Genomic DNA, 25,579 nt, shown 5'->3' with positions numbered 1-25,579 from the left:
CGAAGGAAAAGAAGAAAAAATGACCCTGCAGAAAATCCGTTTAACCCTTCTGTTACCAATCCTTCGCATGCGTACTTCTCATTACCGTAACTCCTAGACCGTTTGTGATACCTAGAAAATTCAGGGTGTACCCTGCCTTTTTTTGACAATACTACAGCCATAAAATCGAAATAAATCCAGACAGCCTGATTATCATGACGGTTATAAGAGGGTTAAACTGCAGATTTCATGTTTGTTTGTTTTTTACCAGTGAGAATGTGTAGTACTGGCATCTTCAGACCTCTCCGCTTATCCCGCCCTTTCCCAAAATGGCCTCCATAAAGCAAGGCCCTTGCCTTAATTACAGATAAAGGGCATATTCCAAGGCTACGAAAACTAAATGATTTTTATTTCATAGTCGTTAACACTAATACTTGTTTACTTTCTGCCAATAAACCCTCCCAAAAGTTACAAGCTGGACCTTTAAGTGAAATAAATGGAGCTCCAATTGTTTGGCCTTGTTTTTTCTCACTGATTTCCTGATAAACACAGACTGACTTCTTGAGTTCAGTGAAATCACCTGCGTCTCCAAAAGTGATTACAATGCAAAGCTGACTTTTTTGTTTTATCCTTTGTCCGTTACCACCCACTCCTGCTCTACTGCACACAAACACACACACAAACAACCATCACCTTCAGTCTCCTCTACAAACTCTTGTCATTCACTTTCCAACTCTTTGGCTGGGGGGGGGGGGGGCGGGGGTGCAACAGGACAAAGGCTGCTACACCAACCAACCACCCCCCCACACACCCCAACACGCTGCAGTATTGATTTGTTTGTTCAGTGCATACCCCTCCATACACACACACACACACACACACACACACACACACACACACACACACACACTCTTCCTTCCCTTCCTTCCTCCCTCCTATTCTCTCTCTCTCACAGTGTGAGTGTGTCCTCAAGTGCCTCCCTGCCTTATGTAAGAGAGGAAGGCCCACAGCATACTGATGAAGGGGAGTCTGGGCTCTGGGCCGACAGACCAGGGAGAAAACAAGCACTGCACTGCACTGCTGATAGGTGCACAGCACTGCTGGCACATGAGGACAGGAAATACATCCACAGCAATGTGATCAGTGAATTGTAGGATCCTGACCAGGGTCGGGGTACTCACAGACTCCTGAAGACATTCCTTCTTGTCCAGCATCTCTCTGAGTGTCTGCAGGATCTTGATGCACAGCTTTTCCTCTTTGTCCATGAGCTTCTTGGTGTGTTTGATGAGCCTGGCGGAGTGACAACAAGTGCTCTTTCGTTTACCATGGCTGTGCGGCCGATGCAGTCACCGTCTCTCACAAGTGACAAACAAAGCAATTTTTACAGGTGAAATCTCCTTTTCTGTTCTCCAGGGAGGTCAGACAGCAGCAGCTGCTGCAGCAGCAGAGTTACAGTGCCCCTGGAGGTTTGATCAAGTACTGCATATAACTATTTGTAATATGTGTGTTACTTTCAGGAGTCCACCATAAATGCATTAGATTAGATGAAGTAGAACAGAATTTTTAAGCTAACTATTTTACATAATAAAATAATAATAATTATAATTTTCTTCACTTCCATATTCTTTCCAAATCCTCTTGCCTTGTTAAATAAGTCTCTGGTAGTAATAATGCTGCTATTCCTCTCTATGGTGTGCCACAAGGTTCCGTGTTGGGACCATTCTTTCTCTCCCTATAAACGCTTCTCATAAAAACACTATGTCAACCGACACCATTTCTACCATACCGATATCCATTTTTACACTGATGACACACCGTTATACATGGCCATCCCATCATCAGACCCAAGAATAGTCAACTCTTTATTTAACTGCGTCTATGACATAAAATTGAACCAAACCGAAGGCATAACAAATTCTGCCATCTACTGGCTCCCTGTGGCAACACGTCAGGCCAACTCTCTGGATTCATTCTGTCTGGTTTGATAGCAGATAGAGTCATTTGTCCATGCTTCTATTTTATCCCACCTGATCCACTTTAATAGTCTTCACTTGCCTGTTTTTAAAAAGCAGTGGATCAACTACAGACACTAACTACAACTAAGAAATATGATCATATCACCACCATTTTAGCTTTCTCACACACTGGATCCCAGTCTGTTTTAGAATTAAAGATTTAATTGATTACTTTTCAGGTTCTCGGTTTCTGACTCTCTGACTTTTAGTACCATATGTGCCTGTGTTTGTGTTTTTAATTGTAATTCTGCTTTTAGACAGAAACTCACTTGGACATGAACGCTCCGCTCTCACAGCGTAACCGTGCAGCCTCTGGAAACAGCAGCTCTGGGCTGTAAAGAACATCCACCAGCACTGAAAATTCTGCCTGAACCTTTGGGCTGAACTGCTCCTCCAGACAGGACACAACCCCCTGTACACACACACACACAGGATCAATATATGTTCTGCAGAAAAAAACATAGACATTACCACAAATTCAACATTTTAGAAATGTTAGCCATGCTGTGATTGGCTGCAGCATCTTAGTCCACGCACCTGCAGCTTCTCAATGATGTTCTTGTAATCGGGGCCACCCAGTGGCTCCTTGCGTGGTCGTGAGCGAGCAGAGATCCTCCAATCCTTGGCTGCCCGCTGCACCATGTTGCTGTGGACCTTGAGAGACAAAGTGTTGACTTGACTGTCCAGGTCCACTGGGATGGCTATGGCCCGTGCTTTAGCTGTGGAAGACCATAAAGGTTTTTTTTTTTAAATTCTATTCAGAGGGAACTTTAAATGCTTTTTTTTGTCCATCAAGGCTGCACGAGCAACACTCACCCACATCCGCCAGTGTTTTGATAGAGCTCTCAATATTAGCTTTCTGAGCTGAGTTGATCCAGATGCAGTTATAGATCCTGAAAGACGACTGGAGCAGCTTGATGAAAATAGACTGGTTTGTCTGTCAACAAAAAGGCAGATTTAGTTGTTTTTTTTAGGGTGCAGGGAAAGAGTGAATCATTTATGCATTTATGCAAGGTTTGGATGTGCCATGAATGAGCCTTTCCACCTGAGGGTCACAGGAGGAAAACATTACCTGAAGGTTGGAGTGGTTGACAGAGAAAGGTGAACTGAAGAAACTCTTGATAATGGCCATCACCACCTCTGTCACGTACTTCTCCAAGGCCAGATCGGCATGGTTGCGGTCTGTTGTTGTGTTGCATACCTTAAAAGCAAAGATTAATCCACAAATCACACTTACAAGCAATGCCGTGTGTATGTTGACACAGACACTGCGTCATTAGTAAATATATCTGGCATACGCTTGTGACCTTATTAACAGAGCCTTACACTGGACATGTCAACCAGGAAGTTGTCAAACAGTTTCCAGATATGGTTGGAGGTGTAGATCTCCTTCATTTCCACCTCAGTGTCCACGTAGCAGTGATTCACAAAGTTCACATAAGCTGTTTTCACCTACAAATAAAAGGAAGTGACGGTCGATTACTTTCAGATAAACAATGTGAGTTTTAACTGTAGCCAAAAATTGTAGAACATTTCAACAAAATCCTATTATATTTGAAGCTATGTTATAATTTTCGAGCGTGTAATGTTTGTTCATATATTAGGCGTTCAGTTTTCTTCCTCTAACTGTGCCAAAGTAAACACTTTAACAGGTAGGTAGGGCCTTATTTTTCTCATAAAATGAAAAAATACAGGATTCTCCAGTCTTTTATGAAATATGATGGATTTAGCTTATGCTAAATTGTGACTAACAAATGAATGTCTACCTTTAACAAAATATTGTATTCCATGGAATCACATTGAATTGTTCCACAACAAAACTCTTGGTGTCAAAAAAAAATTATAAATTAAAATAGAAAAAACCACAATACAGAACAAGAAACAATGTCAAATTCAATTCAATTCAATACAATGATTAAAAGCCAAGGATTATGCAATAGTATGGTGATAATCTTGTAATATTGTGTGGTAATTAATAGATAATATTACAGTGACACCTCCAAACTATTCAAGTAAAAGCTTGGTAATGAGAATTACTATAGGCTACCATCAATGTAATACCATCACATTAAATTATGTGAATTAAAATTGATAATGAATGACCCAAAAAGTTGAATTTCATCCGCCCTCATATTTTTGCAATGTTATTACCAAGCTTCAACTTTCTAATTACTATAGAAATAAGTTGGTATTACCTTTTTCTTCCTATGAATGTTCTTCTACTACACTAGTACCATGTTGGCACTGTACTGTAATGGGACCATTATATGGGCAAATCTAGTTATAAAAGTGCAGGAAAGGCAGGGATTCAATGGCTGTGTATTGACACTACCTCTGGTATACAGTTGACATCATTAACAACTTTGACTATGTCGTCCAGTGGCAGCAGAGAGTTGCATTTCAGCTCAGTGTAGACGTTCTTGCCCTCGGTGCAGGCAGCCAGCAGCTCCACCAGCGTGTTGTGATAGGCCAGCGCTCCGTCCTCGTCGGTCCGCTCCCGCTCGGAGCCCATCATCTGCAGCAACACCGGGAACGAGGAGCGGTCGTTGTAGAACACCAGCACGTCCTCGCCTCCGTTCACCAGCTGGACACACAGAGATGTTAGAGGTTTAACTGGGATCCTGCCACTATCACTAGCACTTTTAAAATATCAAGAACTCAGTTATTTGCTTTCATGGGCTAATATTTCTTAACAATTGGAAATACCAGCATGTGCTACAAAGAGGTTTTAAAAAGCATTGGAAAAAAAGGGTATATTCTGATTAACTGTACTTTATATCATATTGCATTCACCTGGAAATAAGCTGTTATTTTCTGAATTAACACAATCATTTTCCTTACAAAATAAGGATAAGGATTAAAAACAAAAATTAAAATTAGGTTATTGATTGCAGACGGACGAATCGAAACCGAAGATCTTTCCAACTTTAACACAAAACAAAGGGACATGTTTGCTTCACCCAAATTGAGCTCTAGATTTTTGAAGTACCAAGTTAATTCAGATAAACAAAGCTGCATTTGTAGTTGTTGTTTTTAATATACATTTTTTTGATATTGCACAATATGCATGTACTGTACTGTATGTGTGCTTCTATCCACCACTGTTCAGCGAATATTGAAAGTTACTTCACCGAGACACGCAGCAGGTGGATAAAAATGTAAAGTCATCACAAAAGGACAACAAGGCAAAAGGTGGATGATGTAAATAAAGAGCAGCATTAATAATATTGGTAATATTTGCTTTTTTTCCCCAGTGCAGTGGAATGTGCACTTATTTGTATTTTTGTTTCATTGACACGCCAACTTGTGCATAAAAACTATTTCCAAATGTTCTGTGTTTCCATTCAGGTTTATCTATGCGCAAATGGAAAATGAGCATAAACGCATGCTGATGGAAACCCACAGATTGGCATGGTTGAGTATAACCGAGAAAGATTCTATCCCATCAAGACTTCCCGTGAAAAGATATTCTCTCCGTGTCTCCAGCGTTTCACCATAAATAAACTGTGACCAAAATCCACGTAGTGTAGGATTAAATGTGTTTAAAATACAAATAAACCTAAACTTGAGTAAATTCTCACCTCAGTCATTACTTTGTCCTGACATTTCTTCACATACTTCCCGTCAGCTTTCACAATGGTCGACAAGAACTTGAGGTACTGAACGTGTCGCCCGTGCGTTTCAATGCAGTGGACAAAGTGATGAACCACTCGGTCGCTGATTTCATTGCACAGCTGGTAGTTGTTCATAAAGATGTGACGCATCGTCTCAGCTTCCAGCAACTGGTGAGGGGGAAAAAAAACAGAGGCCAGAATCTTCAGACAGACAGAAGATTGGTTTCATTTTCACAGAATATTGATTCCTTTGTGTGACCGAGAGAAGACAACAAAGAAAACCGTCTCAGACGTCATATTACTTTCTCTACTGACAGGCTGTTGTTGTTCTGGACTCTGTATTTTTCATTATTGATAATTCTGCAGATACGTCTGTACACTGCACAAGAGAAGAGGGCTTTTTTTTTTTTTTTCAAAAGTAGGACAAGTCCGCTGTAACTAACTTTTAGTGCCATAGTGACATAAAACTGATTCTAGACACTGAACCTTCCAGAGCTCTGAGAGTGAAATTATAGCAATTATTAAATTAAGACATGTTGACCATGATGCATCATTGGAGATTAAAGAAATATGTTTCACCGAATTACTTATAATCCATTATTGCCACGTAGTAATTTCCTCTCATCGTGTGATAATTCTCCGCTGCTGCTCTAAATCTAGACACACGTACACTTTCAATCCCTGGCCAAGTAAATTCAAATAAATACCTTCAATCTAAGTCGTCACAGACTCCACTGGCAAATATTCCCAAACATACGTATATTATGTGTTTACACCTGCTGGACACTATCTGTCTATCATGGTGAACTAATGTTCATCACAAAACTCCTTATTCACAACTGCCTTTTGTTACAGCCACCTTCATCTGCCTATAAATCCAACCACTGGCATATTTGTATCTGCGTAGCCATTTGGGCTTATTACCTCCTAACTAGGCTCCTACATTCTTCTCATAAACGGTGGACATTAATGTCTTCACTGGCAGGATTTATTTTTTTTACATGTTCCACAACTCTGGACTAAATAAGGAAAAACGGAGTTCCACTTTGCTGTTCCATGGGCTTGGAATCCTTTGTAATGAATGATCTAACTGGATGCTCTTAAATGAACACTGACGTTTAGAGCTGCAACTAACGATTATTTTCATAATCGATTAATCGATTCATCTTAAAAAAATGTTGATCGGTGTTCGTCAATCTACTGACGATAGATGTCTCAACTCATACACACAAGGTTTTGGAGAACTCTTGTGTGGGTTTTGGCATTTTATGGTTCTTTAAATCTGACTGTAATTTTTTATTTTGTCCGTCTGAAACGCTATTAAATTTACTGGGTTTCCACCGAGCAAATTCCGACGTAAATTGAAACCAGGATTGATGCGGCCGCAGAGATCCGTGATTTTTTGGGGGATGTTCAGGCCCTCAAAAATGTGAGGAAGAAGAAGAAGAAAAATATATATATATATAATGTCAAAAGAAAGGACAGTGAGGGGATAGTGAGTGACATACCCCTGGAGTGAGGAAAAGGTTAAGGTGTTTGTGCAGCAGAACTTGGTTCTGAGGATTTCCTCTGCAGAAGTTCTGCAGAAACGTATGTGCCAGGGTCATGATCTCATTCATCTTCTCATCGTTCTGTTCAAACGCAGAGATGATTAAATATCAGACATCAGGAAACATAAAAGCTGTCATATTCAGATTTTTCCACCAACATCATGTGGGAGGTGCCAATTTTGTTGGCTGTCATTTTGGCGGATGCTCACCTGCTCATAGGGGATCTGCAGCAGGTCCAGCACCACAGTGTGGGCGCCCATGTTCTTCAGCAGTCTCTGCTGCTGCACACGGCTCTTCTTACTGGGAAAACACAGCTTACTGAGCCGCAGCAGGATCTGCATATGACACAGAGGGATATTTGAAAAAGTGGGACAACAGCAGGACAAAAAAATAAATAAATACATCGCACAAGAATAACCAGGGACATGGACCTCACCTCTTTGACAATGTTATAGTTGTTTGCCTTATTACTGTCAATCTGAGGTTTAATATCACCATCCTGTACTGGGCTCAGGACGACCTCCTGGAAAAAACACACAAACAAAGAAAAACACTTTAGCTTTCGGAACATTCGCCTAATCTTTGAGACGGAGCAGCATCTGTATCCTGTTTCTAATTAATGCACATTTATCACACTGTCAAGTGGAAAATCTCTGCATTGATCTGAGCCATTACTTTTCTCTCACAACAAAAGTAAAACTAATGTTCTAGAGGCAATTCCAGTCACAGGCTTGACTGTTAAAATGGATTTAGAAGTAGCTTCCTGTTCTGACACCGCTATTCATTATAGTAGAGAACACACTCGGAGACGGTAAACTTGTGCCAAGTCCACTCATATTCCAGCAGCGTCAATACACTCCCCCATCTCACAAGGTTAATAACCTTTTTTAAATAAGTTCCTTAATCCATATCCATGTCAAAATCAACAACAATATCTAAAAAAATCAATCAATAGAATATTTCTGATTCAGATTCAAAAACAAACAAAAGCAGACAAAAAAATAAACACCTTATGGACAAGATATTAAATGTCCCTGTAACTGGAACTGTTAAAACCCGATCAGTGGACATGAAGCACGTGCCGGCAGAGGAACCACAACACTGGGCCCATTTCTTTAGATCCAACTGTGACTATATTTCAGACAGTCAGTTGATTTTTCCTTCTTTAATACTTAATACATTTCTGACTTTGACTTTTTCATTTTACTTCAAAAAACATCGAGTGCTTCTAGTGACTTATAACCAGCTTGTAATTAATTATGTCCGTCTACAGCAGGGGAATAATCACTTTACATAAAGCACCAAATGGACACTTAAAAATCACATTATACTAGTGACTGTGATATAAAACACTGAGAATTCTACTTTGCAAAGAGAGTGAGGGATCAACAGTGCGTCAGTGCCCCATGCTGTGATTATTATTGCGATAAATGAATCGCTTATGAATGGTTATAAATATATGCATATTAGACACATTAGACATGTCATAGTGACACGGTGTTTTGATAAATATAAATAATCATTACTGTGTATATAGTATATCATTACACAGCTTATAATGCATTATAGATGCAAGTTTCATAGAAAGTGTTACAATATTCCATCATCATTATTATTATTTTTATTAATAATTAGTAATTTAGTCATTTATTGGCTAAATTATCTACATTTCAGATCATCAACAGTGCAGCCCAGGATCCTCAAATGTATCGGGCATTATCATTATACGCCCCTTCACTTGAGGAAGGACCCGCTGCCAAAACAGAACCTCCTTGGCAGCGGTCATAAACACACGACAGAAGCATATGCACTTTGCTTCGCGACAACTTTGATTGTCACTAACAAACAAAGCAGCAGCTGCTCACGGTGCAGCTGAATGACTGATGGCGGTAAAGTAACTTCCTGTGGATCTTAAATGTCACAGTCAAACTTTGCTTTTAGGAAACGATCAGACAGCACCTCAATGTTCTGTTCTTTGCCCTGCCTGGCCACCAGGTCTTCACTACTGTAGACGCCACTCTTCTCCACCCACAGCTCTGACTTCTCCACAGTCAGGCGCAGCTGGTCCAGGTCCGTCTTGATCTGCTTGTAGTTCTCCACATCCTGCTCTGACACCAGCAGCTGGACCTGGAAATAGCACAGACACACACAAACGTGAAATAGACCAGACACAGAAGCTATTGAAAGAACAAACATATGTGTAAAAAAAAAGCAAAATCCCTGCCAAGTAGTGGAGAGAGAGCCTCTCAGCTGCTTGGCCCTCCTCATCCAAAATAAAAATCCCTTGACTCAGGAAGTGTCTAACGCAGCAGTTTACAAACAGTCAAGTGTCTGTGAGGAACTGCTTTGTTCTAACCTGTTTGAAGGCCTGCAGCAAATCAGCTCTCTGGCTGAAGTGTTTGAAGTTGAGTTGCAGTGAGCCAGACACCAGCGGAGGATAGTCTTGCATGATGAGATGGATCAGAACCCTCAAGAACGTCCGGCCACCCTCATCGTCCAGCTCCACTGCGCCCAACTCTGTGCTGGAATCAGAAAAATATGCACATTTTTATTTGCACTTCCAATCAAAATGTATTTTTTAAAAGCAACACTGAATCTATACCCTCAATAATGATTATTAACCAAGTTATGCTGCATGACAGACAAAACTTCCCTGACCAATACAATATTTTATTTCTTCAAGATTATACTAAAGAATCACTTTTAGAAATATAACATTTATATAATGTGTAATCCTGCAACACTTTTGATTGTCTGGCATGTAACAAGCAAAGGTGTTTGCAATAAAAGGGCCTACAAAAGACAAAAATAAACATATTATACAGTACAGGGTGCCACTTATATGTGCTACAGGTGCCTGGCTGGCCATTTTTAACTCAAGCGTTGCAAAAGTTAACTATTTATATTAAAAAGACACTCATTTTGTGCCCTGCAGTAACATTAAATGACAGGATACACAAGCAAAAAACATCAATAAGACACAGAAAGGCTTGGACCTGCACTTGTGACCAAAGCGTTGTGTCAGGAAGCGAATCTGGCGTAAAAATCTCTGCCAAATCAAATACTGTATGTGGCGAGAAGCCAAAAGACCCTAGAAGTTATAAGTTATAAGTTTACATCAACAGGTGTTGAGGCAGGTCAAATAGATCGGGTAAAGCGACACCATCAAGAGGTTTCTGGTGGAAGCACCAAATAAATTTGCAGTCAAGGTTGGGGGGAAAAAACCTCAACTCAACTCAAACTCTCCGATGCAATGTTTTCCTCTCTTGAACAATTCTACAGTGGAGGGAAAAAAAAAGAGAAAAATCTCAGCTGTCTGCACTCTGCCTCTGTTCGCCTGCGTCGACAATGGTCTGAATTACATACCATAATTAAAGGAAAATAAACTGCCAGGTGGTAAATATAGCTTTATTTAATCATTTATTAGCGTCTTTCTGTTATAATCAAGGGGCGGACTTGTGGACATGCATCAGCTGATTGTCGCAGCATCTGTCGCTCTCTCTCTCTCTCTCTCTCTGCTTCTTTAAGCGAGACAGTGCTACAGGGTCTCTATAGTCACAGCTGTCTGTCATCTCCATGTTGTCAGGATCATTTCCTATAGCTGCATAAAGCCGAGCTGTAAACATTGTTTAAATAAAAATAAAAAAAGCAGCTGGAGGCACGGACAGATGGTTGCTGCAGCACATCTCTCTCCGTTTCAGACAGCGTGGCTCTGTCTCGGCCAATTTTTTGTTTTGTTCTCCACACAAGTGGGATGTACGTGATTACTGCTGGACCGAATGACACGCTGTTTTTCTGGTGTTCATTTGTATCAATTACAGTGATTTTATTCTTATCCCTACTTAATGTAATCAGAATAATAACAAAAATAATAATACGGCTTATTTATTGGGTGCATTTCAAGGAGCTGTAGGTAAATGGTCTGTATTTATATAGCACTTTTCTAGTCTCGAGTCTCGACTCTCATCAATCTATCTTTCATACCCATTCACAAGCGTCTTGAGACGAATCGAGAAACATTTTACAGACGTCCAAAGGAGACGTCCAGTGACGGCATGTAGCACATTTCCAAAAGTTCCTTTGGTGAGAGTTTGAGACTCAGTGAAGCGTCACCTACCTTCCAGCAAACATGCTCTCTGCTTTGGCTGCAATCTCGTCTATGTCTGGCTCGGGCGCTAAAAAGACAAAATAAATTCAACAACACGTCAGTTTAGTTTGACAGAAGCACTCAGCAGAAGCTCGAGCGTCTGATTCAGAATGTGAGAGGGAAGATCCGTGTCTTACGTGTCACTAGAGGCAGATCAGCCACTGACACAGAGCTGTCGGTGACGCTTTTCTCCCCAAACTCTTTCTTGTAGATGGACAACAAGTATGTGATCCTGTAATCTAACCTCACGCTCAGGATGAACTGAAACAGGAAGGGGAAAAAAAAATAAATCCATGATGAGACGGATAAAAAAAATAAAATGTTAAACAGCACTGTATACATGCAGAAAGTGACGCCCACCTGCAGGATCTCAATGATCTTTAACTTGGTGTCCATCACCATGACATCCTCATTATCCAGCAGGAAGTGGCCTTTACTGTAGCGCAGAGAGGGAGGGGTGTCGGGGAGGCTGTGTGGCACACCGCGACTCATCACCATCTGAGTCATCATTTCTCCGACGCCGTGGATTGTTCGCAGGACATTGTTGCCTAAAAGGAAACATTTGTATTGCATTATTTTTGCTTCACCTACGCCCACTGCGGAGACCGCATCACCCGTGTCCCCCAGGACCTGGAGCTCCCCACTTCAAAGTCCATCACCAGACCCCCACTCCCACTTCACTGACCTTCTCCACATCTACACTTTGTCTCGCAGCCTCTGCTCCTGAGTTTCTAATGTCACATATTACACACACACTCTTCATTTTATGTTTACCTCTCTTTTAAATATTCTCCTTAACACTTTACAATGTCTCATTTGTGTTGTTCACATTATGTTCAATGCAGGAAATAGTTTTTCCTGGAAATATAATCCATAATCAGTGCTGCAAAATGCTTCTCTCACACTTACCTGCAGTGAACATAATGTGAAAAAACACAAATGAGACATTGTGAAGTGTTAAGGAGAATATTTAAAAGAGGTGTAAACATAAAATGCATTGTTATTATTTTTGCTTTGCGCATGAAAGTGTGATCATAAAGTCATACATTGAGCCGGCAAAAGTTTTACGACATGTAAAACACAAGTTAAAACAAACACATTATCATGTTAAAGTGATAACAGCTGTTTTATATAGTCCAACACTGTGTTTCTGCAAAGTCTTTTTTTACTTTTAGAAATAAAAGAACAGCACAACATATTTGTACTTTTTTTTTTGTTTTAACAGCTGCATTTAAAAGGTAATGATTCACTTTCACAGCGTAACTGCACTGACCAGCCTCCGGACTCTTGTTGAGCTTGTTCATGAAGGTGAGTGGGTGCTGGACAATATCCAGAATGGCCAGCAGGGTGCGCGTTAGACGGAGCAGCTCACTGAAGCTGTAGAAACCAAAGTAAACCAGGTTACGAGCCAGATTCACCACCTGGAAGAGAGAAGTGAATCAAGCTCATGATGAGGAACTTTAGAGTGGCACATAAACACGGACCAGTGAAGTACCTTTCTGCTGTTACCGTCCTGTCAATGTCAGTTTGTTTTTTTTCTTCCTCAATAACATGCATGTCCTCCTCTATTTGTAACTCTGTATGTGTTCTGCATGTTTGAAAAAGATAAACTGTACAGATGAACCATGTCGACTTTATTTTACCTCTAGTGTCAGTTCATTCTTGTCCTTATCTCCAAATGGAAAATGTTGGCTGACGACGTCTTTGAGGTATTCTTCCACAAACTCCATGGTGGGAGCAAACTTCCTCTTCATCTCCTCCCTTGAGCTGTCGGTGGACTCGTACTCAAAACTGAACACACAGATAGCGACGTCCTGCGTTAGGTCACTCCAAACGTACCAGACGCGCCACAGTCGCTCACACACACACACACGCACACAACATGTAGACACTCACTCATGTTTAGTGATTTTGGAGGGGATCTCGGTCCAGAGGCGAGCGTAGCGCACGGGCACCACGGCCTCCTGCGGGTCGCGGTCTACATGCATGTGCAGCATGAGGCGGCAGAAGGAGGCTCTGAGGTTGAAGGGCAAGCAGTCGTCGAACATGCAGCGCAGGATAAGATCCACGGGAAGCTGACAGGAGATCTGATTGATGGCCAGGTACTGACGGTCCAGACACATTTTAGCAAATAGGTTCAGCTGGTATCTGCAGAGGAGGTGAAAGACATGAAAAGAATGTTAAAAACACACATTTATGTTGCGAGGTATGTTAATAATACTGTTTTCTAAGCTGTTTAACTGTACCCCAAAGGCTTTTGAAGGCAAATTCTTTCAACCTGGGCTCTAAAGGGTGTGTAAGCGAATCATATTTTTAGAGGTGGTCCAATGGTTCTGTTCAGCAATGGCTACAGTGTAATCTGTAGTGTCCGTATTTATATTAGGGCTGCAACAACTAATCGATGAAACCGATTCAAATCGATTATTAAAATAGTTGGCAACTAATTTAGAATAGGAATAGTTGGGTCTACGTTATTACACGTACAATTGCTACCCACTAATGTGAGGCAGTAAGCCAACCAAAGCTGTGGCAGCAAGCCCCATGAAGCAGGACACTGACCGCCATAAAAGAAGAAGAAGAAGAAGAAGAAGAAGAAGAAGAAGAAGAAGAGAACCAATGCCAGGCCTTGTGTAGCTCATGTGACGTGATTCTGGAAGAAGCGTTTGAAAAATGGCCAAGTTCTGGTTTTGGTTGTGATGTGTCCATGGATGAAACTTCAGACATTAGGAGGATTTCACCCTCCTCACTCTCACTCTCACTCTCAGTCAAGTTTGCTACTTAGTCTTCCTTCAACAACTCGCAGGTGTCTGTGTCTTTTGACAATTTGAGTCATTTATTGGTAATTGGCAAAAACAAAAAGCACTTTTAGTGAATAAAACATAGGATGTCAAAGTTGCCTCATAAGATTACATTATAGCCATCGCCTCCAGTTCCATTGAACCACTTCTAAAAGGCTTTTGTGAGTAAGATTCTCTGACACACTAACACACATAGATCCCAGGTTTAAAAGCCATAAATTACCTTTTAACAGCTGGACAAAACCACAGTAAGTGCACATGAGTGCCCGCATTGGGAAAGTAGGTTTATCACACTGGTGGAACTGAAAGCACGAGTTCCACTGTCACCTGTAGTAAGTGATGATGTCTACATCCATCTTGTGGTTGCCCTTAGCGTCCTGGGCCAGGTGACGGATGGATTTGCCATGGGGCTCCTTATTGCTGTCGATCCAGTAGAGCCAAACCTCCTCCTCCTCCACCTCCTCCTGCATCAGAGAGGTCTCCAGGGTGTTCTCAGTGTTAGAGATGAGTCTAGGGGATGAGGAAGGAGGCCAAGAGTGTGACATAAAGCTGTAACAAGGCAAAACTGCACACATCACAGTATGTCCTGGTATAGAGCCGCTGCTGGAAATATCTATTTCACGAGAGCCACGCTAGAAGAGGAGGAGGAGGCGGCAGCAATCTGACATGCCGTGGAGAATATGAGCATGTTTAAACACGCTGTAAAAAAAAAAAAGCGTGTGAAATGTGACAGGAGCGGCCAGAGTGATTTTCAATGCAGAGATTGCAGCCGGAGTGTGACTCACTTGGTCTGGATGAGGATGTCTGCATTGGTGGGGTTGAGCATGAATTTGCAGATAAGCTCCTGTGTGACGGGGATGGCGGTCTTGTTGGACACACAGAGATCAGAGAGATAATCCAAGAATCTGGAGGAGCAGAGAAATGCCACGCTTAACAAACGCTTTCAGCACAGAGACACGCACGTGTTCTGTGTGTGTAACATACACATTAAAAGGAACACCTTGTACGACAGCATGGAAATAAAGTTAGAAAGATTAGATTCACGCGTTTTACGTGATAACGTGCAGTCACTGTACTCTGGTCAGAGTGGTTCAGAAACCGCTGATGTACTAGAATTTTCCTGGACAACCATCTCTGGGGTTTACAGAGAACGGTCGAAAAAAGAGAAAATATCCAGTGAGCAGCAGTTCTCCGGGAGAAAAGGCCTCGTTGATGCCGGAGGTTAGAGGAGAACGACCAAGCTCATTAAAGTGTTCCCTTGCGTGACTGACCTGGGTTCCCTGTTGCGCCTCAGCAGATTCACAAACGTCTCGATCTCTTTGGCTGTGATGTGTTTCTCCAGGAGCTTGCGGTTGTTGTGCAGCAGGGCGGTGATCGTGTCCTCAGCCAGGATCTCATACCCAATCTGGGACTGCATGATCGAGAACTTTTTGGCTATGTATTCCTATGTGGAACAAGATACACATGGTTTTAAACTCTGAGAAGGTTCCAGTGTCCAGAATTTAATTACAGGTTCATCTGAGAGCACACTGTTAGATAAAGGTTCGTTATTTTGATCATGAAATGACAAAAACGATGACAAGCAACCTTAAAATGTCTGAAATGCCCAAGTGAGTTGACAAAAATCCTAAAATATGTCATTTAGTATCAAAAACATGAACACATTTTCATATTTTAAAAGGTGACATTAACATTAAGTTATTACAGAATACAGTATGTTGCCATACAATTAGTTGGCCTTTCATGGCCTTTTTCATGGTCCTTTGGCTTGACAGCCAGTTATCATTGATTATGCTATTTATACCAGTGTTTTTTATAGTTTCATATCAGATTTACATTTCTCATATTTTTCATGTGACATTTGTTCCGCTGACAGAATGTGAAAGAACTTCCAACGGTGTGAAGCAGTTAGAAAGATTTATTGGCAGAGATGTATACTAACCATAAGTGTGTTTGTATTAAGTGTATAATCCTTTAAAAAATAATAACGCTATGGTTATGGTAAGCATATGAAAAAGTCTTTTGGCAGAGGTTTACTTGACAGGGATGAGTAGAGGACTCTTATGTTTGTTGCAATCCACAGTCTCACCATTAGATGCCACTCATTCCTACACACTGGACTTTTAAAAATGTATTATTCTGGTAAATTACATTACGTTGACTTTTTCTAATAAATCCACACATTTTGTATCCGTGATGGGAAAAAAAAGGCAGCTTAAGAGCAGTGAAGTTGTTTGAATGCGAGTTTACTGACTGTTGATCAGGTTTTATATAACACAAGTAGTAGAAAATTGCTTTATTATGGAGCCAGCAAACAGCATTACCCACAGGTTGTCCTTGCCCAAGGAAAACTATAGCACTAATACCAATGACCTTGTGTGAGAAAAACTTTGCTGTGCTCATTATTTATCTTGTTGTAAATTATTCCTGTCCATCCACTGATGTATCAAAAGACTGTTTGAGCACTGCTTAAGTTTCTTCATTACAAAACTACTACAGCTGCGATCCCTGCATAGATTTTCCAAGTCCCTTTGACAGAATCTGTATTTATAAGCCACCTCCTGATCCCTTGAAAACAAGCATCAGCATCCTGCTGATAATGACGATATAAATTAACCTCATGGCAACTAGAGTAAGTGTTAAACCAGAACTACGCAGGATTTCTACACTCATTTAACAGCTTTGGAGTCACTGCGATGGTTAAATGGCTTGTTGCGGGGAGACTGGCGGCTGTCTCCACTCCCCCTACTGTCTGTTAGTGGAAAATCAGCCTTGCAAGATAAGGGCTGCTAACCCGGAGTCCTCAGAATCAGAAGGTCTCGTGAAGTCTCACTGGAAACACACAAATTGCGGCACTACACATACACTCCTCTCATCAGGATCAAGGCAGCGATATTGTTATATTTTCAAAAAAAAGCAGAGGAAATGGAAGCAAGGAAGAGGAAACAACTCTCTGACCGAGCGAGGGGCCACACACGAGTAAACACTAGACCTGTATACAAATACTAGTGTCCAGATCCGTGGTCATCAACTTCACCTCACTTGCATGCATCCATATGATCACTCAAATATCACTGATATCGTGATAATCGTTAGGAGTAAGCACTGGAATGAATGTGTGCATAATATTCATCATTAAAATGGTAAATTGCATTAATTGCAATTGTTAATATGGTAGCCCTCCATATTGTTCTGTTAAACTGTTATTTTGAGGTTTTTAAAGTCAAAATAAAATAAAATAAAATAAAAATATTTACTCCAAAACTGTAGGGGGAGCTCCACAAAGTTATAGGCGTAAAAGCGGCTAGACAAAGCTCTGTTTTAAGACTTGCCTGGTTCTTGCGATAGTCCTGTTGGGAATGCCGCAGCACCCTGTAGCAGAGTCTCAACATGTACTTGAAGTGAGCGTATCGCTGGTCTCCCAAATCCTCCAGTCTCAGCATCGCACCGTCGCCCTGATCCGTGAACGGTGCTTTCAAGATGCCAAAGATCTAAGAGAGTAGACGCCCAAACACAGTAATGAAGATCTACGGTCAGTAGATGCACGATGCACTTCTATAAGACATGGGAATCACAAATGCAAATATAAAACAATCTTAAAAGGACAGTATTTGCAGTTGTGCCGACCTGAGCGAGGATGTTCTGCTCCCTCATGAGTTTCTGCCGCTCTCGGTTGGGTGTAGAGGTGACGACAGATAAAACATCCTGCCCGTTGTTTGGTACCACGCACACAAAGAAAGCCAGGTCCTCCAGGAGCTTAGTCACAAACCTATTATAAATATATATATATATATATATATATATATAAAAAGCAAAAAACAACAACACGTGAAATCCTAGAGAATGCACGCCACCCTGTATGGCCTGTGTCACGCTCACGTCTCTGTACCTCCTCTCATTCTGAGTGATGTTGCCGTACTGAAGCTTTCTCACGGTGGACTCCAGAACCTTGCTGGCGTCATTGGCGAAGTCCAAGTCCCGGACCTCCGAGAGTGGAACGGACACGATAGCAAAAGCCTCTTTGTCCTCTTTCGTGGGACAGGTACCAATCTGATGTGACAGTCAAAATCCATTTTACAATAATATACTGAAATAATAACAGACTAGAACTGCAGCTAAGGATTATATTCATAAGAGATTAATCTGTCGAGTATTTTCGAGTAATTGTTTGGTCCATAAAATGTAGAAAAATATTGATCAGTGTTTGTCAGACTTGGAAATGATGATGTTCTCAAATGTCTTGTTTTGTTTACAAATGAAAATGATTCAGTTTTAATTCTTCTTTGTCATATGGAGCAAAGAAACTGGAAAAAAAAAATCACATTTAAGAAGCTAAATTGTTTAGAAATCTTGTTTAAAGGCGACATAGAATGCTTGTATCACACATATATGTTAGTTATGGAGGTCTACTTACATATATTAACTTGTTTTCATGATTAAAATCCTCCTAATCGCTGCAAACGAGCCGATCAAAATATCTCCTCACTGACGCTCTCGTCAGCCGCGCTGTTTCAGACCAAAACCACACCCCCAGAACCAGGACTGTGTTGTGATTGGCCAGCCAACGAGAGCTTTCCTACTGTCCTGTGATTGGCCAGGTATCTGGAAGTGACGTAATAGATAGGCCAGCTCTCAGATACACAGCCCCCCCCTCTGGCAAGGTGGATGCTCTGCATCTCAGCAGCTACAACGAGACTAGTTCTTCTTCTTCTTCTGCGGTTGAATGTACGCAACCGGATGTGCCCGGACTAGTGCCCGCACCGGGAGGCGCTACGGTGGTGAGGATTTCTGATGACGACATCAAATTAAGGAAGTGTCGATCCGCTTCGCAGAGCCCAGGAAAACAATACAACACTATTTTCTCAGCAGTGGCTGAACTGTTTGTTCTGAAACTTTAGGGTTTCATAAACGAGGTAATGACGCAGATACACACACAAACGCAGCGTTAATTGGAGCTTCCGGTCTATGTCACCTTCAAATAATAAAAAAAACACAAACTGATTAATCGATTATCAAAACAGTTGATGAATCATTTAGTAAGCGATTAATAATCGATTAACTGTTTCCGAGTAACTGTTTCAGCTCTATAAGTGACAGTGTTTTATGTGGAGCAGTGTGTCTTTGTGTGTGAGTGTGTTTCTGGTGTAAACACAGACTTTTTTAGGACCAACAGCCAAAACCTGCTCCTAATGAGGCAGAACCTCATTTCTGAGCCTCTAATTAAAGATAGAATTACAATTTCAACAGTGGTTATAGATTAAAGTATAGATGCTTTGTCCTAACAAGAGAACCTGCATGAGGGTGTGTTTCTTGTACTGTGTATCTCTGTGGGGACATTTTGCCTGAGCCCAACAACTTCAAAGGGCTTTTTCAGGGTTAATTGTTAGGGTTAGGCACTTAGTTGTGATGGTTAAGGTTAGGGTAAGGGGCTGCGTCCTCACGAAGATATAAAACAAGTTTGTGTGTGTGCATGTGTGTGCATGTGTGTGCGTTCAGACCTTTAGCATAACAGGTCGTTCCTCTTCTGCATCAATGGAGACGTTGGTGCTGGTTACCCAGGTGTTGGTGCACAGATGCCTGAGCCTCACGTACGAGTTCCTGAAGAAGGACAAAACAAATCATTGACAACAGATAAATGATAGTTGATTATACAAGACTCTGCTGCTGTTGCTGCTGCTGCTACTACTACTGCTAATAATAATAATAATAACACACAATACAATATGTGTATGTCCTAGCCGTCATATTGCGTTTCATTTGTATATTTAATTTGATTTGGAGTAAATGATCCTTGTATTAATATATAATGTTTTATCAACACTAGCAGGATGACTCTGACTGATAAATATAATCTATCATGAAATTAAAGCGTCCACTTCTCCAGTGAACTGGTTCAATATGTTACTTGATAAATTGACACAAACCTCGTCGCGGTTGCTCTGAGAATATCTGATAGCTGCTTCCTCTCACGCTGACATGAGGTTTATATTTTTTTTGATTGGTTTTTAATTAGATTAAAGTAGAATTTCTCATCAACTACAGGACACGTTCCTCTGGTACGGACATTCATGTTGCCCTCCAGAGGAATTATAACTCTGATTTTTAATTGAATGCCTATAATTAATGACCGCATGACTGCAAAACATGTGATATTCCCATCAGTCACAATTCTGCTTGCTGTTCATTATGACTGCACACATTTTTGCACAATAAGATTTTAAAATAATGTTAAGATTACAGATAAAGTAAAGACTAAAACATTATCCCTGCTGAATATTTCCATCCAAGTATTTTGTTAACACTTAGTTAATCCCACCTGTAAAATATGGTCCACACAAAAATCAATAAAAAATATTGTATAACAAAGCCAAGGTATCTTCTGGTGTGTTTCCACCAGCTCATAAAAAGTACCTGGTACTTTTTTTTTAGTACCTGGTCTGGTGAGGTTCCAGTCGAGCTGAGGTGACACTATGCGTCACAGGAAGAGTCATGAGCGCCGACGTCAGACACCAGAATCAAGCCGAACAGTGCCGAATTATAGATCAGTTAAAAAGACTCAACGATCCTCAAATTTGGGGTTAATCGACAACAATTCCGAGGGAAATGGTCTAAAATCTCAATATTTAACAGAGGAGTCTCTGGTGTATTTAAAAGGATGAGAGGACGCACAGTAGCTGTAGAGCAATTTATTAAGTGACAACAAATGCAGACTGAAAGTTTCAGTTCACATCGCTGCGTCTTCACATTTAACTGCTTCAACAAGTTTAACTTTACTTTTGAAGTTGTCAGTGTAGTTTAGAGATTAGCAAATCTCTAGTTCATTCTAGCTCTAAGCATGTTGTAAATAAGGAAGGCTTCGTTTAGAATGAAACATCTGCTGGAGAGTAAAAATGTGATGTGCTGTTTGTTTCATATATCTGTTATTCTAGCTCTCTCTGTTGTTAGAAAACACGTGACATACCCTGCCATTTTGATTTGATTGTCACGTATTTCAGATATTCACGCAGAAGCACATCAAGTGTCATTATCTCCCCCAGAGGCAGATTTTGTTGTTGTGAACTCGAGCGCAAAGTGCCCCCCGTGGTTACAATCACAGCAGATGCAACGTGTTATTGTTAGTGCTGCCCCCGTGTGAGTCACTGACCTGGGCACGAGGCAGTCGGCTCGCTGCAGAGTGGTGGCGTCCAGCTCAAACAGGGAGGCAATGTCGTTCCCGTGGGGAACAGAAACCAGGGTGAAAGCAATCTTCTCTGCTGCTTGATGCTTCCTCTTGGAGAACACGGTATCTGTCTCATTCTGCAGCAGCACGCACACACACACACACACACACACACACAGAAGCAGTAGAAATGATATGATATAGTGCAGATACTTTTCCTACGTTAAAGTTGAAATGCATAACTTTTAATTATAAACAAATGTCTGTCACATTCAAACGAATCCACGCAATGACAATTAAGCCTCCACAGCTTCACATTAAGCTCCCAGTGTTTCTCAGTGTCGTTGTGTTCAGATTCCACGCCGCCCTGCGACTCGTCAAGACAGACAGAGGCAACAGCAACATTGCACTACTCAAATGTCTATGAAATCTATTCAGCAGTTTGAGCGGATAAATGCTACTTCATTCCACATCTACGCTGCTGCTGTATGCACACAACAGCTCCCTCAGTCAGGTCTGATGGTAATGCTTGGCAGAGCCTGTTTTCAAATAACCCAGTTTACAAAATATTGTCGCAAATTACAAATATTGTTACATCAGTTCTGTTTGAAGAAGACTAAAAAAAAACACCTGAAATAACCAAACATCACCGCAGGTTACACACTGCAGCTTTAATTCAATCTTTGTGAGTGAGTCTCTGTGACCCTTAAAACCAGCATGGTCAGGTTTTGTGCCAGGTTGCCATATTTCCCCGTTAACACTGACAGATGAGCTCAGCTGCTGATAAAAATCCATCAGTGAGCGCAGACACATGTGAGCCAAAACTCTCCTGTCACAGATTCTTACACTAATGAGGCACCAGATTACACAGAAATGGCACCAGAGAGCCATAACTTCTCTGTGTGGCGCGTTCGAAGCTGCCGTACGTAGGCACCTAGGTACAGTGTGTGCAGTGCAGATGCTGCCGATAATGTAGACGGGCTAATATCCCCACGCTGTTATGTGCAAGTCAATGGGAAGGTCCCCAGAGCTGCTGCTGCTGCTGCTGCTGATGCTGCCGACTCTACACGCCTCAGCCTCTCTGTCCTCCCACTCCCTCCCCGCCGCTCCGCTGGTGACTCACCCCACCAGCTTAGCAGAGGCGAGTAGAGCAGAGCAGACAGCACGTCTGCCTCCCCTCCAGCCCTCTCTCGCAGGGCACCCCCACACCCAGATGTTATGTAAGGAGCCCCCTGTGTGTCTGCATTTCAGCGTGTGCATAGAGAAGAGTGTGAGGCAGGGGGAGAGTTTTTGTGTGTGTGTGTGTGTGTGTGTGTTCCCAGCATTGCCAGAATACAAATGTGCGAGGCAGCTAAGAGCTGAGGGAAGTATCTAGATATAGATTCAGAGTTTGGCAGAGTTTGTGTGCCTGTGTGTGTGTGCGTGTGTGAGAGAACTAGTGATCTTGCATAACCTAAGGACGGCGAGACGGAGAAGTGTCTGGAATTGATTAAAAAACGTACAGCGACTGCGATAATAGCCCTTTCCACTAAAACGCTTTTAATCAAGTGCAATCTGATTCATTTATGATGTAATGTTCATGTCTTACGCGGTTTAGATAATGATGTATAGATCTGTCAGTAGAAGTGAGCGAGACCCCGCGGTCTGAAGTCAGCTGTATGTGTGATTTTGTTTAAATGTTTAAATGTTTAAATGTGCTAGTTTGAGTGACTCACCTCTCCTTTGGTCTCCACGGTGTTATCTTTGAATTCAGGATTCACCTGAATAGAATAGAATAGAATAGAATAGAATAGAATAGAATAGAATAGAATAGAATAGAATAGAATAGAATAGAATAGAATAGAAAAGAATAGAACTTTATTGTGCAGCCGGAGCAGAACATTTTTCTTTGGGCTCATCATAAAAACCACACATAAAGATGATTAAGAGCAATAAGAATAATAAGAAAAATGTCTTATTATCACTGCAACAGTGTCCAGCCTCCACTCTAAAATGTAATCAAGTGTCGTGGATTTATCACAGTTACTGCATTTCTGACAAAAGCCCCTTTATAGAACTTTAATCTTTGCCTTTGGCTTTGGATTCAACTGAGTGATCATAAAGAGCCTTGATGAGCATGATCATCGTCTCATTATCATTCCCATCAACTAAAAACCAAACTATTCATCAGTGGTTTGGTAGGATGTGTGACAGTGGTCATATCAATGGGAACACTGCCACCTACAGCACATCACCCACAGTCCCCCGTTCAACAATGCCTGTTCACACACTGGGAAACATGTACTCTCCTCAGGTGTTTAGAAAGGAGAATCAGGCAGAGGCACCAACACAATTCAATTAAATGAAAGCAGTGACTGAGGCTGGAGAGTGACACTCACCTCAGCTGCGAGGTAATTCCCAGTCGCAAGGTGTTTAAAGCGGAAGAGGCTGTTCCACTGGCCGGCTCCGCCTCTACAGGGGTCATAGTGCACGACCTGCCACGACAACACAAAAGGTTAAATGATGCACAGAGAAAGCATCAGGTTTTGCACATGCTGTAAGGCAAGAGTAGGAATCGGGCCGGAATGAAAAGAGTCTATTCATTTTTCAGATTTATTGCTATTATTATTCTGGCATTACAATACATATGATTTCTCTGTTGTTCCCTGCTCCTTCAGTGTCACTATTAATTCATGAAACCATTGAACAAAGCCTTTTCGGCAGCACTTAACGCACTGACGTCGGCTCAATCACTGCAGTGTCAGACTGAGTCAGAGCGAGAGTCATCGTCTCTGTGCACGTTTGTCATGCTGGAGGAGCAACATGTCAACAGCTGATAAATGAAGTACATTCTGGCACACGCTGCAGAGGGACAAGGGGAAATTCAATTTAGTACGAGCTGATAAAGAGGAAGACACGCTACAATGGACTGTGGATTGCACAGATAAATCACTTGCGCTGTGAAGTCGAACAGACCGGCATTAGATAATATGTCAAATTAAAGGGCAAACTAGGGCCTTAATTTGCGTGTAATTATCCCTCAATTATGATGAAAAGTGTTGAATTAATGAAATAACATTATTACAACATCATAACAATGCATCAACCATCTGCACAGCACAGTTACGCTCACACCCCTGTTCATCTATACAGGACAAAAGTTAAGTTTAAGTTTTACCGTTTTTGTTTTTCTTTACTTAATCTGCCTTAATGTGTATTGAACCAGATACTTCCTTAATCTTATCTTACATTGTTGTTATGCAGAAAAACACATTGTATGTTTCAGACCTAGTTGGTGATTAAAAAGATTCAGGTTCTAATCAGGTCAATTTAACCCTTTAACTCCTAAGCCTCAAAATGCTTATTTTAACCATAAAGGGACCAGAAAATGTCCTGTGAGTCAGTGCTTTTGCTCATTTTTCCACAATAACTTTAAATATCTGGCAGATATTCACAGTTTACTGCATGTTAAAATATAGTGTATTAACAATTTAAAATGGAATGGTACAGTAATATAGTTGCAGGGGTGGGGGGGGGGGGTATGATGTTTATACTTTTTATACTATTATTTCTGTTCCCCCATGCTTCTGAGTGTATATACCTTGTACACTATCTATCTATGTATAAATATATAAATAAATAAAAGGACTTAGAGCAAAAATAACTATTTAAAATTAAGAAAAACAAAAAGTTTTAAAAAAACAAAAACAAAAACAAAAAAAACACTGCAGCTGGACATGAACACCAGATTTAGCATGTTGAGTTTTTCTCTCATTGTCCAAAACAGGCTAAACAATGGAAACAATGTACAGGTGTTTTTTTTAGAAGTGCAACTTTCAGAGACCGCCGGAAGTTTTCTGATAGCATAATTATAGTAATGCAAAGTGCGCCTGTACAAACGTGCTGTCTGCGATGCGCTCAGTGTTACCATGTTCAGGAAATCTGAATGTGTTACAGAAGGGAAATACATACGAGTCATCACAACGTGACGTCAACATTATTTCTTTCCATCCTTCAACAAAATACAGACACTAGCTAAAATTAGCACCAAAGGTGTTTCCAAATGGAGCGACGTTATTATTATTATTATTATTATAATCATTTGCCTGTTGTTTACCTCGACCTCCCACAGAGCCTTGGAGCTGGTGGCGGAGGTGGCAGACTGCCTCAGTGTGGTCCTGAGAAAAACATGCTGCTGCTTCCTGTACTCATCACAGGTGAGAAACTTCTCCTGCTCAGCATGAAACAGCCTCACCACGTCTCCCTGACAGAGCACACACATACACAAACATGAGACTGCTGCTGCTGCTGCTGCACAATACCTGCACGTTGTTTGTT

The 25,579-nt window shown here is 41.2% G+C and overlaps 1 protein-coding gene across 1 annotated transcript in view; it reads right to left on the bottom strand.

Moving 5' to 3' along the window:
* Positions 1–25,579, bottom strand: part of itpr2 (inositol 1,4,5-trisphosphate receptor, type 2) — an 83,885-nt gene that overhangs the window by 39,587 nt on the left and 18,719 nt on the right. Inside the window, exons 8-37 of the mRNA XM_058644793.1 lie at positions 25,359–25,505; positions 23,641–23,736; positions 22,978–23,022; positions 21,248–21,399; positions 19,602–19,701; positions 17,993–18,153; positions 17,731–17,872; positions 17,436–17,594; positions 15,375–15,547; positions 14,889–15,008; positions 14,431–14,613; positions 13,202–13,453; positions 12,949–13,096; positions 12,579–12,726; positions 11,666–11,853; positions 11,443–11,566; positions 11,276–11,333; positions 9,515–9,680; positions 9,118–9,285; positions 7,595–7,681; positions 7,368–7,493; positions 7,117–7,239; positions 5,576–5,776; positions 4,327–4,578; positions 3,321–3,446; positions 3,067–3,195; positions 2,811–2,931; positions 2,532–2,713; positions 2,264–2,406; positions 1,161–1,269 (exon numbers count right to left, since the gene is read on the bottom strand). Of these exons, the coding sequence (XP_058500776.1) occupies positions 1,161–1,269; positions 2,264–2,406; positions 2,532–2,713; positions 2,811–2,931; positions 3,067–3,195; positions 3,321–3,446; positions 4,327–4,578; positions 5,576–5,776; positions 7,117–7,239; positions 7,368–7,493; positions 7,595–7,681; positions 9,118–9,285; positions 9,515–9,680; positions 11,276–11,333; positions 11,443–11,566; positions 11,666–11,853; positions 12,579–12,726; positions 12,949–13,096; positions 13,202–13,453; positions 14,431–14,613; positions 14,889–15,008; positions 15,375–15,547; positions 17,436–17,594; positions 17,731–17,872; positions 17,993–18,153; positions 19,602–19,701; positions 21,248–21,399; positions 22,978–23,022; positions 23,641–23,736; positions 25,359–25,505 (4,329 nt within the window). The remainder of the gene's footprint in view (positions 1–1,160; positions 1,270–2,263; positions 2,407–2,531; positions 2,714–2,810; positions 2,932–3,066; positions 3,196–3,320; positions 3,447–4,326; positions 4,579–5,575; positions 5,777–7,116; positions 7,240–7,367; positions 7,494–7,594; positions 7,682–9,117; positions 9,286–9,514; positions 9,681–11,275; positions 11,334–11,442; positions 11,567–11,665; positions 11,854–12,578; positions 12,727–12,948; positions 13,097–13,201; positions 13,454–14,430; positions 14,614–14,888; positions 15,009–15,374; positions 15,548–17,435; positions 17,595–17,730; positions 17,873–17,992; positions 18,154–19,601; positions 19,702–21,247; positions 21,400–22,977; positions 23,023–23,640; positions 23,737–25,358; positions 25,506–25,579) is intronic.

The sequence above is a fragment of the Solea solea genome, chromosome 12 (genome assembly GCF_958295425.1).
Source record: "Solea solea chromosome 12, fSolSol10.1, whole genome shotgun sequence".
Taxonomy (NCBI): Eukaryota; Metazoa; Chordata; class Actinopteri; order Pleuronectiformes; family Soleidae; genus Solea; species Solea solea.
This window is presented reverse-complemented; position numbering and strand designations above follow the sequence as displayed.